The 13,652-nt window shown below is 39.5% G+C and overlaps 1 protein-coding gene across 9 annotated transcripts in view; it reads right to left on the minus strand.

The window, feature by feature from the left end:
- Positions 1 to 13,652, minus strand: part of aff4 (AF4/FMR2 family, member 4) — a 150,473-nt gene that overhangs the window by 58,541 nt on the left and 78,280 nt on the right. For 6 of the 9 annotated variants that reach the window (XM_068043847.1, XM_068043850.1, XM_068043845.1 and 3 more), the window contains 4 exons: positions 12,740 to 12,766; positions 6,880 to 6,934; positions 5,886 to 5,923; positions 5,018 to 5,177 (listed from right to left, as the gene is read on the minus strand). In XM_068043847.1, coding sequence (XP_067899948.1) covers positions 5,018 to 5,177; positions 5,886 to 5,923; positions 6,880 to 6,934; positions 12,740 to 12,766 — 280 coding nt within the window. The remainder of the gene's footprint in view (positions 1 to 5,017; positions 5,178 to 5,885; positions 5,924 to 6,879; positions 6,935 to 12,739; positions 12,767 to 13,652) is intronic. The other 3 variants (XM_068043849.1, XM_068043852.1, XM_068043851.1) reach the window with 3 other exon arrangements.

The raw sequence follows: 13,652 nt of genomic DNA on the forward strand, positions 1-13,652 counted from the left end.
AAGGCGCTACAGAAGTGCAAGTCTTTCTTTTATTTGGGAAACTGTCCGTACATTGCATCAGCCAAAGTGTGGTGCAAGGATCTAAAATGACAATAACAGACTGCAGGTACATTTAGATGGGATGGGGAAATTGGTCCATATTTAACAGGTGCCTTTTAATATAGATAAATGCAGCATGATGCACTTATGCATAGACAACTCCACGAGGTCATGGCATGCAGAATTCACACCATACCAGAATGGAAAGGATCGATGTTAATTTCCATTATTTAACAAATGAAAACCTCACTACTGAAGGGGGGGGGGGTGAGAGTCAGCAATTGAACACCAGCCCTCTCTCTCTCTAATAAATAAAACTACAAGATTAATCTATTTGTCGTGGAAAGAGACATCTGTGTTTACAGGATGATGGTAGATAATTGGAAGTTGTTCAACAACAGCAATGGGAGTTGTTGGACTTTTGCAGCACAGAGCAGTAGTACTAGAACATGGCAATACTTTCGGAAAAGCTGGAGCTTACAGTATTGTGCTGAAAGAAAACTGGAATGTAGAAATTGTTTTACTGAATGATTTCTGGGCTCTGGCAGTACTGATAGCAATGCCCACATTTTGGCAGCACTATTTGAGGGAGTGGTGTGTCCCAGGGTCTGAACACTGGGGTGGGTACTGGGATTCATCAGCACTGGGGCAGATAGCCTTAGATTCTGGCAGTGATCTGGGGAGAGTTTTGAGGTCCGGCTGCACTGGAAAGAGGTTTTAGGGACAGCATTGCATGGTGGGGTTGGGGGGAAAAGTGATGAAGGAAATGGCAATGCTTGGGTGCTTTGTAGGGAAATACCAATGCCTAGGATGTGGCAGCATTGAAGGATGAGGTGAAACAAGAGACAGTGCTGAGTAGGAATCACGAAGCTTAGGAGACAGTGAGATAGTCACAGTAGTCTGGTAACTGAGGGAAGATAATGGGGCATTGCAGCACTGAGGTAGGGCGCGCCCAAGAAAATGTGGCTAGACGCACACCCGACCAATAGTTATCTCTGTTTTCTGAAGTTCACATTCATTAAAGCCCTTGGTTCTAACTGCAAAAATCACTTAGTATATTTGCTATGCCAGCACATATGTGAACACTGGACTTTGTAACATGATATTTTAAAAACTGATTTTTTATGTAATCTAAGATGGTTGGGGGTGCGTGTGCGTGCACACGTCAGAGAAGTCATGCGACCTCACACTAACTCTGCTTAAAGACAAGACAGGGATCTTGGTTACTAAGACAACAAAGATCCCAGATCAAAGACCTTTTTGAAAAGTAGAGACTGCCTGCAAAGGTATGACACCTAAAGAACAATGAGTTTCACCATCCCAGATTTTCAGATCGTAACAAGGTGTCAGTGACTCTCAATGTAAATGAATGGAAGCTGGTAACACCTGGAAACAATGGAAAACCCAGGTGACTCTGCTGTAGTCAGACTTGTGGACTTTGCATCTTGGAAAAGGACAAGTGACAAGATAACTCAACAGATTTTCAAAAGGCAAACAGACTGTAAAGATGGCGACTAGCAATGGCACCCTCAGAGAAAGAGGAAATATCTGCTCACAGAAAACTTGCGCAGCGAAAGGCTGCAAAGACCTGAACCTGATTTGAAAGATGAAATTTGCGGAGAAGAAAAAAACCAATAGGGTCATCAGAGATCACCTTATTCACTGATGTCCAGATCGAAAGTACCCAGAGGAATGAGTGAAGAGGACGGTGACTTTGAGAAAGGTCTGGGAGATCCAATCCACTGCTACTGGGAGGGGTTTGGGACTTTTAACTGCAAAGATTTCACCATTAAGGAGGACTGTGCAATATGTAAGTGTAGTTTTGAGGTTTTCAAGTGTTGTAATAAGTATCTTTCTTTGTAATTTGGGATATCAGCTACTTAGAAAGTGCTATGTCGTTAATGGGGATGTTAGTTTAGTTGTAATAACAAAAGTCTTAAAATGTGAAATTGTGTTGTGTAATTCTTGAAATTGATCTGGGGAGCTCATATCTTGTATTTTAACATTAATGGTCTCACTGAGGTCATAACACCACATTCAGCAAATAGAGATTTAGAGCAACCTTAATACTGGGAGTAAGGTATACAGCCAGAAAGAATCAGGCAGTATGATAGCTAACTACTGGAGGGCAGGGGGAGAGGAAGGACAGAGGAGGAAACATTGATGCCTGATAATTAAAATATCTCAAGAAAATAAAGTGAAACTTGCTGTTCATTGCATTTAGCCATCAATTGGATAAAATAAATTTAGACGTCTGTCATAGGATGAACAGCCTTTCACTCGCAGGGAGAAAACCTACCAATGCTTGGTAGAAAACTGTGAAACTGCATACATGCAGCCTGTTGCATCTCCCTAAAGCTAAAAGAGACATAACTGAATGATAGTCAGCATGGATTTCTAGAATGCAGACATGAAAGGAAGGAATGTGGTAGATGTTGTCTATATGGATTTTAAGAAAGCATTTGATAAAGTACAGCATTAAAGGATGGTTAACAAAGTTATGGAATCGGAGGGTCAATGTCCAACTGGATAAAAAAAATTGGCTTAAGGACAGAAACAGAGAGTCATAGTAAATGGTTATTTTTCAGACTGGAGGATGGTAGACAGTGGTGTTTCCCAAAGGTCAGTGCTAGACCACTGCTTTTTTTGCTATATATAAACGACTTGAATCTTGGAACGCACAGCAGAATTTCAAAATTTGCAGATGATATTAAACTTGGAGAGGTGGTAAGCAGTGAGGATGATATGAACCATCTGAAACAGAACAAAGATAGATCAGCAGAATGGGCAGAACAAGTGGCAGATGGAATTTAATACAAACAAGTGTGAGGTGATGCATTTTAGTAGAAGGGATAGGGCAAGGCAACATACATACATGCAAATTAGAAGTAGGCCATTCGGCCCCTTAAGCTTGCTCCGCCATTTGATAAGATCATGGCTGATCTGAATGTGGCCTCGATGCCACTTTCCTGTCTGTCCCCATAACACACAACTCCTTTGTTGATCAAGAATCCTTCTAATTCAGCCTTGAATATATTCAAATAACCCAGCCTCTACTGCTTTGATGAAGTGATTAACGACTCTCAGAAAAAAAATTCTCATTTCTGTCTTAAATGGGAAACCCCTTATTTTGAAATGGCGTTCCCTAGTTCTAGTCTCGTCCCCAAGTGGAAACATCCTTCCAGTACCATCCTGTCAAGTCCCCTCAGGATCTTATATTTTTCAATAAGATCACCTTTCGTTCTTCTAAATTATTCAACCTTTCCTAAGATAGCCCTTCATCTCAGGAATCAGTCGCGTGAACCTTCTCTGAACTGCTTCGAATGCAATATTATCCTTTCTTAAGAAAGGGGATCAAAACTGTACACAGTGCTCTAGATGTGGTCTCACGAAGGCCTGTATAGTTATAGCAAAACTTCCCTACTTTTATATTCTGTTCCCCTTGCAATAAATGATAACATCCCATTTGCCTTCCTGATCACTTGCTGTACCTGCACATGAACTTTTTGTGATATAGACTACATGGCACAGTTCTAAAGACTGTGCATATCCAGAGGGACCTGAGGGTGCTTGTGCATTGTTCTTTGAAGATGGCAAGATATATTGAGAGCAGTTAGCAAAGCATATGGGATTTTGGGCTTCATAAATAGAGGCATTGAGTACAAAAGCAGGGAAGTGATGTTGAACCTTTATAAAAGCTCTGGTTAGGTCCCAACTAGAGTATTGCGTCCAGTTCTTATCACCCACTTTAGGAAGGATGTGAGGGCCCTTGAGAGGATGCAAGAGGAGACTTACCAGAATGGTTCCAGGGAGGGAGGACTTTAGTTGCAAGGCTAGGTTAGAAAAGCTGGAGTTAATCTCCTTTGCTCCAAGGAGAACGAGAGGAAATCTAATAGAGGTTTACAAGATTGTGACGAAAGGCTTAGATAGGTTAGACAAGAAAAAAAACTGTTCCCATTAACTGATGGAATAAGGAACAGGGGATACAGACAAAGTTTTGGGCAAAAAAATGCAGGGGGAACATGAGGAAGAATTTCTTTATGCAGTGAAAAGTAATGACCTGGAACTCGCTGACCACGAGGGTGTTGGAAGCGGAAGACAATGCATGATTTAAAAAAGGAAATTGGATGGGCACTTGAAGGAAATAAACTTGCAGGGCTACGGGGATCGAGCGGTGGAGTAGAACTGACTGGATTGCTCCGCAGAGTGCTGGCATGGACATGTTGGGCATTTGAGAGTGGCTTTAGTAAAATGCTAAATGAAACAACTAAAACAAATAAAACTTTATAGGAAATTTTAAGTTGCTAAATTTTAATGTTTTCATGTTATTACTTTTGAATCTTAATTTGAAGATTTGGAAATATCAGCTGCTGAGGGGGAAGAAAAAAAAAGAGATGGAAAGGTCTGGAAACATTTTAAAGCAATTTATTTGGTACAGTTGACTAGCCTTCTGCCCTAACAAATATAAAATAATTCCAATTAATGAATTTGCACATACCCCTAGAGGAAAGTTGTTTGTGATCCAGAATTATTTATTCCACTTCAATCTACTAAACTTGGAATTTAAAAAAAATTACTTAATGCAACTTTACAAATGAGGAAATTTGATTATGAAGCAGTGCGACTGCATATACTATATGCAACCTTCTAAGGTTTATTAATTGTGCATTTCAATGGCATTTCTCACCACTTTGGATTATCTCTACTTGACAGTTTTCCTCACTTTTGATTTGAACATTTCCTATTGGTGTTAAGATTATTCATTGTTGCTGTTTTACTATGAGCTAAAGTGTAATGGGGAAAGTGCAACAGGAAGGCAGTTACAAAAAATATCCACCATATGCAACACTGCCAATAAAACAGAAGTGTCCCTAAACCTAAATTACAGCCTTTGAACACTGCGAGATAAATTATACCAGTCACTGGTACACCCTTTCAATATGCAGCCAAGTGCAAGATGATCAAACCCCTGACATACCTCAGGAGATATACAGGATGGTTCATTTGCCTCACTGTCACTAGAGCTGCTTTCACTTTCAGTGTCTGATCCAGAACTACTTTCAGACCCACTGTGACTACTGGAGTCAGCCCTAGGAGGTTCCATACTCTCATTGTTTTGCTGGGAAAGCTCAGAACTACTGAAAAAGAACAGAATTATTTGGCAAGTCAATTAAGAAATAAAATATAATTTTGTTTATATAAAAATGTGAAGTAGTAGTCACACATTCTTGTACCTGGACATCAGACAGTTAAAGATTTGTTTTTAAGGGAATAATTATTTTCTAGCTACATGAAATATGCAAAATCACTCATTAAACATATTACCAGGTTCCTAGCTCTAATCACAAGTAATGTCCACACATGCTACATGATCTGTTTTCACTATTTAATTCACAAAGTTTCAGAAAACGCACAAATTTCAAAAGGACCAAGAAATTATGCATCAAGTTACTCTTTCTGTAAAGCAAGTTATTCACTCAACAGTAAGTCCAAGGAATTACAAGTAGTGTTCTGGAAACACATTTTATATAAATTTCCCAAATGGGAAATCCCATGCAACTGCCAGTCAATATGTTAACATACTGCTGGTCTTAACTGTAGGATTAATCAGATAATGGTGCATATCTTAAAGATTCTAATTTGCTTGGTGCAGGCTAATCTCAACAATTCTTTCTCTCAAGTTCCTGATGCAATCACACAGTGTCATTAAGTCTATGAGTAGATGACCTGCATTCTTCCTGGTCATAAAATAGTGCATTGTGAAAAGGCATCAAGGTAGAATAAGAGATGGGGAAACAAATGTTTTGATGACCTTTCTAGATTACACAGGTACAAGTGCTACCTACCCTTCAAGAGTAGCCCTTGCAGGTGGTTTCCCCAAGTCCTAGAATTAAAGAAAAATACAAAGATACTCATAAAATTAAGGTAAATCAATACTGAAAATTAGGATTCACCAATTTCTTTCCAACATATTCCAAAAAGTTATTTTGGAAGATGTGACATCAATTCTTCACAGGACAAATATTTTTAAATGTAGTCAGATGGTTTGTGTTTTTGCTATGTAGAGTCAATTAAGGTTGAATCCCCCTACCTAAACAATGTGCAACGTTAGTACATGAGTGATATAACCAGCAGAGTTTCCTAAAAGATGTTACTAAACATGTATTAAACCACTGAGCATGCAGATTGGGGCTGATGTATTAAAAGTACACAAAATCGAAAAATCCACATGGCAAAGCAAAGTTGTTTGATAGAAGAAAATGTGCTTCTAGTCATACTGGTAGATTTAGGTCCAAATGTAAAACTAACAATATTAGTGCAGTTTTAGATTTTTTTTCTCCATTATTCTATGCTTTTCATACAACATTAAAGGAGGGAGATGAATGAAAAATTTCACTTGCAAATACAACAGCAGTTTTTGTCTTGTTTTGGCAAGCTGCAAAGTAAGTCAAATTGTCAACTTATAAATTCCATAAAACAAGTACATGTCTTTTTCCATTCCTTTGTTGCTCCTTTCTTTGCCGTCTGCTGCATGTGATCCTTCATGTATGGTTGTAGTTCTTACTGCCATTAACTCCAACTATGCACCATTGATGCATGTAAACCTTTTTTGCCAATTAAATATCTCAAGTTTTTGGTGAGTGAAAAGATTGTTCAAGGAAGTTTAACTAAAAAACATATGGTCCGCTCTTCAAGAATTGAGCAACTTATCCACATTTTTCCAGCACATTAACGGTCTGATGCAAGCAAGTTTATCAATAAATCGCAGGTAAGTTTTTACATCGATTAAGAAATTTCAGTATTCATACACTGAAAAAAAATGCTGGAGTGAAGGCAAACCTGGTCTGCATCGCTGTCTTCACTGCTGCTAAGTTTGAGGTCATCTTCCAACATTCTACACAAAAGGAAACAGAATTTCCAGCATCACCACTGTAAGAAGCAAGTTTCGTTGATAGAAATTGATCTGCATTAATAGACAAATGTTCAGCTGTACTTGGACAGGAAGTTCCAATTTCAGTGGAACCCTCTCCAGACATTGAATGGAGTGGAACACAAGAGAAGACAAAATGGATATACGCGATAACATTTAGAAAATGAGGTCAAATGTATCAGTCAGGAGTACAAAAAAATCACAAGTTAGTTAAATTCCCACTTGAGAAAATAAAAGCCACATTTCCATGAAATATTTAGGGTTGAAATACACTGAAAAAGGGCTCGGTTTAAAAGCCCAGCTCACAAACTTCATTAGGTAAACAGATGATTTTAGTTATAGTTGTGGGCAAAGTATCAATTACATTTTTAGAGCTTAGAAAATGTGATTGTTGAAATGGAATATTACTGAATACTTCAGGAGGGAGTACAGGTAGTAGTCTAAATCAAGCTGGTCAACTGAATTAATCCCTTGCAGTTTAAGTCACTTGAACTCTGAAGGCATTTTTTAAACTGGCTGTCAAAGTGGATGACTAATGTCCTGTATGTAGTTGAAGAATTATGTTGTTGTCTTAGTTGAAGAATAACACTGTCTGTACTGAGAGATTAATAATTGTGACACTATCAAATTCAATAAATTTGCAGTTCACTATTCGAAATTCTAAGACCAATGTAGTAGTACTTCCTTTTTTAAACAAACTGAAGCAACTGGCACGCTGCTGCAATATAGCAATACGCAAGCATATGAAAACTACCTTCACTGGAGACAAATATACAAACAAACATGACTGTGATCATAAAGTTATAATATGGATTGAAGAATATAAACCATTAAGTAGACCAAGCTGTCTAAATCCCAAACTTCAGTGCAACGAGTTATGGTGTATCACAAGTTGTCTGTTCTGTACAGTCCTTCACTATCTCAAAGTATGTTGTGTTTTCAACATTTGCTGGTGACTAATTTTAACTAAAGGTGTTGATTTTTATCTCATCTTGAGTGGAAGAGACATAATTGCCAGGTTGATACTGCTGACTTTGGAGCTTGGCATCAGTCGAGTAGCTTTCCTGTGATTAATAGAACTTGTGCTGACAAGAAACTCTGCAAATTGAACTCAATGGACAATAGCAGTAGTGAGGATGGAGCATCAAACTCCCAAAAAATGCCAGAATGAAGTGCAAACTTGGGGGGAGAAATGCATGCACGAAAGAAACAAAATGTGAGTCATAGGCAAGGAAGGAGTTGGGGTTTGCTAAGTAGCTAAATGCAGACTAGACATTTGTACTTTTAAAAAAAAACTCTAATTCAATCCTGATTCTGATGTTTTAATAAACGTGCAGAGTGCTTTACAAATATTCCATTTATTACTACTCCCCTTGGTTTTGTATCATGAAACCTTTTGTCATTTAATCGCTCCTGCCCTCCCCCCGATCAATCACAGACCTTCCTTTTTGTTGTTCTTCCTCCTTATCCCTTTCACTTGCTTAAAAGTTAAAACATTTCTAACTTTTGCCAGTTCTGAAGGTCACAGACCTGAAAAGTTAACTGTTTTTCTCTCCAGCTGCTGCCTAACCTGAGTATTTCCAGCATTTTCTGTATTTGTTCCAACTTTCCAGTATTTTGCTTTCATACTTCGTACTGTTTAAATTCATTGCTGGCTAGTTCATCATAAACTATCTTAAAAAAAGGGATTGATCACTACTATATGACAAACATAGAGTTCAAGAAATACAGGGCAATGTATACACAATAAAAATAAGTCGCAGAACATTAAGGTACCTAACAATTACCTTACAAGCATTGTACCACTGAATTTGCCTGATAGTTGTAGAATTGGGAATGAACTATTCAGTACTGTATAGTGTTTTTGAGGGAAGAAATTAAATACACCGCCACCAAAATGTCTCATAAGTAGCCCATTGCAGGCGTGCCCATCTATAGATCCCTATACCTTTGAAAATTCATGCCTTAAAAGTTCAAACTACTCCGATCTATTTATATTTTCTATTTGTTGGCATGTTCTGAAAGAAATTAGCGGGACTAAAGGATTAGAACCATAGAAAAGTTATGGCACATTCAGCCCATCATGTCTGCACCGGCTGAAAAAAAAAGTAGCCGCCCAATCTAATCCCACCTTCCAGGACCTGGTCTGTAGCCTTGCAGGTTGCAGAACTTCAGGTGCAGGTCCAGGTACCTTTTAAATGAGTTGAGGGTTCCTGCCTCTACCACCGATTGGGGCAGTGAATTCCAGACACCCACCACCCTCTGAGTGAAAATGTTTTCCTTATGTCCCTTCTAATCCTTCTACAAACCATCTTAAATCTGTGCCCCCGGTGACTGACACCTCTGTTTGAGGAAACAGGTCCTGTCTACCCTATCTAGACCCCTCAGTTTTGTACACCTCAATTAAGTCAACCTTCAGCCTCCTCTATTCTGAGGAAAGCAACCCTAGCCTATCCAATCTTTTCTCATAGATGCAATTTTCAAGCCCTGGCAACTTTCTTGTAAATCTCCCTGTACTCTCTCCAGAGCAATTACATCCTTCCTGTAATGTGGTAACCAGAATTGTTCACAATACCCCAGCTGTGGCCTAACCAGCATTTTATACAGTTCCAGCATTACATTCTATACCTTGGCCAATAAAGGAAAGCATTCCATATGCCATCTTCACCACTCTATCCAACTGTTCTGCCACCTCAGGTACCTGTGGACATGCACTCCAAGGTCTCTCACTTCTTCTGCCCCTCTCAATATCTACCCATTTATTGTGTATTCCCTTGCTTTGTTTGCCCTGGCCCAAATGCATTACCGCGCACTTCTCTGGATTGAATTCCATTTGCCACTTTTCCGTCCACTCAACCAAACCATTGATATAATTTTAGTCTACAGCTATCCTCTTCACGATCAACTACATGGACAATTTTTTGTTTCATCTGCAGATTTCCCAATCATGCCTCCCACAATCACGTCCAAGTCATTAATATATACAACAAACAGCAAGGGATCCAACATGGAGCCCTGTGGACCACTGGAAACTGCCTTCCATTCGCAAAAACATCCGTTGACTATTACCCTTTGTTTCCTGTCACTGAGCCAATTATGGATACAACTCGCCACATTCCCTAGGGCTTTTACTTTTCTGACCAGTCTGCCATGTGGGACCTAGTCAAATATCTTCCTAAAAATCCATGTAAACATCATCCACTGCACTACCCTCATCAATCCTCTTTGTAACTTACTCAAAAATTTCAATTATGACTTTTTTTTGTTTTTAGCCCTGCTGTGTTAGCACCTCGTAAAATACAAAAATCAATGGGAAGAGTTACTTAAACTTTGTGCCCTCCCAAGATCCCATGGCATGCATCTATTTCGCGTACAAAGTCAAACGCTTGCGACACCCCTAGTCTATTGTGCAACATTTCTAGGTTCACCTGATCGGAGTAAAATCTGGATAATAGTTTATAAGAAAAAGAATTTGCAATAAGATTCAGTGGGTTAATCTGTCTTGGTTCACTCCAACTACTACCATTTGGATGAATGATTTGAGACCTCCTTTCCTCTTCAAGATCTTTGAGTACATCACCCAGAGGTGTGCAATCACCTTGCCCATTATTCTTTGTTTAAATCCCTTCAGTCCCATTTCCACTTTGCCTACAGTGCCAACAGCAGCTTGGCAAAGTCATTAGCATCCTTTGTAACTGCAATATGTTCTGGTCTCTCTATTCTCTTCAACCTCTCTGAAGCATTCGACACACCACACAGACCAGCTTCATGGCATCACCTACACTTGGTCTCACTTTTTTTGAAAATTCACTCTCGGGATGTGGGTGCCACTAATAGGGCCAGCATTTATTGCCCATCCTTAGTTACCCTGAGAAGACAATGGTGGGCCATCTCCTTGAACTGCTGCAGCCTGCTCTCTTTGTAGTGGTTTGATACAACTAAGTGACTAGCTAGGTTACGTCAAAGGGCAGTTAAGAGTTAGCCATATCAGTATGAATTGGAATCATATACAAGAATGACAAGTTTTCTCCCCAAAATGACATTAGTGAACTGGATGGCTTTTTAAAAAAAAATATTCTTGCCAGCATCAGTCACTTTATATTGAAAAAAAGTATACGAGCTTTTTATTTCCAGTTTTTTTTTTTTACACATTCAAATTCTCAACTGAACACTCATGCTCTGGATTAACAGCCTAGACATCTGTATTACTAACCTAGTAATATATCTGCAATGTTACCATACTCCATTACCATTCCAATATAACTAGCACATTCCATGCAATTGTTTCTCTTCACATTCTGGCACAGTCATCTGAAAAAAGCGCCACAAATATCCACCTCCTATTCTCCATTTGCACATTGCTCAACAATACCATTCATAGGTATGAGGTCAGCTTCCATATGCATGTTGAAAAAACTCATCTCTACCTATAAAATAGACTTCATGCTCACCATACTTGTCTGACTGCTTGCCAGACAATATGGCCGGAATTTTGCGCTAGTCGGACAGGAGCCATCCAACGTCCGGAAAGTCGATGGCAATCCTGCCTCCGCTGGGCCTGGAGATCCAGTCCAGATTTTACGGTCCTTAGGCTCTTAATTGGTCTTAGGTGGGACTTCCACCTCACTGAGGCAGAAAGTCCTGCCTAATGGAGCTGCCGGACAATCAGCGGGCCGGCAGCTCTTAGTCCCAGCAGTGGCTACCGAGAGCTGTTTATATATTGTCATTCATATCCCCAGGAAGTCTCATACCATTAACAGCCAACAATTACTTTTGGGCGGCAAAGTGGTTAGCACCGCAGCCTCACAGCTCCAGCGACCCGGGTTCAATTCTGGATACTGCCTGTGTGGAGTTTGCAAGTTCTCCCTGTGTCTGCATGGGTTTCCTCCGGGTGCTCCGGTTTCCTCCCACATGCCAAAGACTTGCAGGTTGATAGGTTAATTGGCCATTATAAATTGCCCCTAGTATAGGTAGGTGGTAGGGAAATATAGGGACAGGTGGGGATGTGGTAGGAATATGGAATTAGTGTAGGGTTAGTATAAATGGGTGGTTGATGGTCGGCAGACTCGGTGGGCCGAAGGGCCTGTTTCAGTGCTGTATCTCTAAACTAAACTATCACTACTGTTCTGTGACAAACGCAGAGAATTTGCACAAAGCATAGTGCCACACACAGCAAAGACGATGTTAATCTATTTTAAGTGGTATTACCTGAAAGATGAATGATAGCCAAGAGAACTCTTTTTTTTTTAAAAAAGTAGCTTGTGATCCCTTGTGGACATTTGTACAGACAATGCTTCAGTTTAATATTGTCTGAAACATGCCACTTCCACACAGCATAACATAGGGCAGCGTGAGCGAGAAGGGGGGAGGGCGAGATATATCTTGGGGTTCTGCACTGCTAAGTTGGATCAGGTGAAGGAAGTGTATGATGAGCCCAGAACACTCATCTCAAGCAGACTCAGAATCTGGCAAAAGTAAATCACTACAGTAGGCCACCTTCTCTAATGAGGCAGACTGAGCAGTTTTAACGTTTAGCTGCCAATTTTCACAAACACCACAACATGATCTGTACTACCCAGCACTCTTGCAGTCATATATTACAGGTGGCACCTGGACACCCACTCAAAGTTGGGAAAGTGACCTAGCTCTTTAGGTAATGAAGACAGAATGGCAAGAAATATGGAGTCTGTTCTATAGCATCATAGGGTACAAGCACCAAACAAGTCTGTTTTCTATTTTAGAATCAACACCTAATGTAAGTACACTTACCTTGAAGCAGTTTGGTCAGTTTCAGAGCTATTTAAAAAGAAAGAAGGTGTTAAATCATACCACTTATAAACTATAATATTTGGTATTTAAGCATTATTTCATTAATTTTTAGTGTCTTGAGATCTAGAGTAGATAAAAGTGAAAAGCTACACACAACACTTCTATATTTCTGTCCTCTTCAGTTCCAAAGGGAGATCTCTACTCAGCCAAGAACATACTTTACCTACACCCACTATCCAAGATTGTTAAATTGCATGATTTAAAATATAAGTAAATCAAATCAAACAAGTTTCAATTATGGCATTAAAGTTCTTTGTTGCCAGATCCTTTCATTTTGTGTGTAACCCTGGAGTGCTAGTCCAGTTATTGATGTTACTAATGTACTCAATATTTAATAAAAACTGAACATACTGGTACACGTAGATAACGATTAGGTTTACTGTAAAAGAGTTAGTTATTTTAAAGTGTTATTTTAAAGAATACATCCACCTGGCAGCCCTCCAGTAGTTCTGTTGTTCTTTTGTAAGTCCATTCAACCACAGAGACATCTTCACTTGCAGATGCTAGGTAACGACCCCACTGTCCTCCTCTCTCAGTAGAGTCATAGTATCATTACGGCACAGAAAATGACCATTTGGCCCATCAAGTCCATGTTGGCTCGCTGTGGAACAATCCACTCAGTACCATTCCCTTACTATATCCAATCGAGATCAATAAATTCAGAATAGAATAGGAATTGAACCTGGGGGAGTACAGCATGACCTTCATGGCTTGTTGAGTCACTACAGTCTGAAATAATGGGAACTTCCACAACCATTGCCAACACGGACTTCGGATTAAAGCTCACACTTGAATGGCTCATTACCATACCACACAATATTTACCAAATAGTCGTTGGAGAGCTCTTCCTGAT

The sequence above is a fragment of the Heterodontus francisci genome, chromosome 12 (assembly GCF_036365525.1).
Source record: "Heterodontus francisci isolate sHetFra1 chromosome 12, sHetFra1.hap1, whole genome shotgun sequence".
In the NCBI taxonomy this organism is placed as follows: Eukaryota; Metazoa; Chordata; class Chondrichthyes; order Heterodontiformes; family Heterodontidae; genus Heterodontus; species Heterodontus francisci.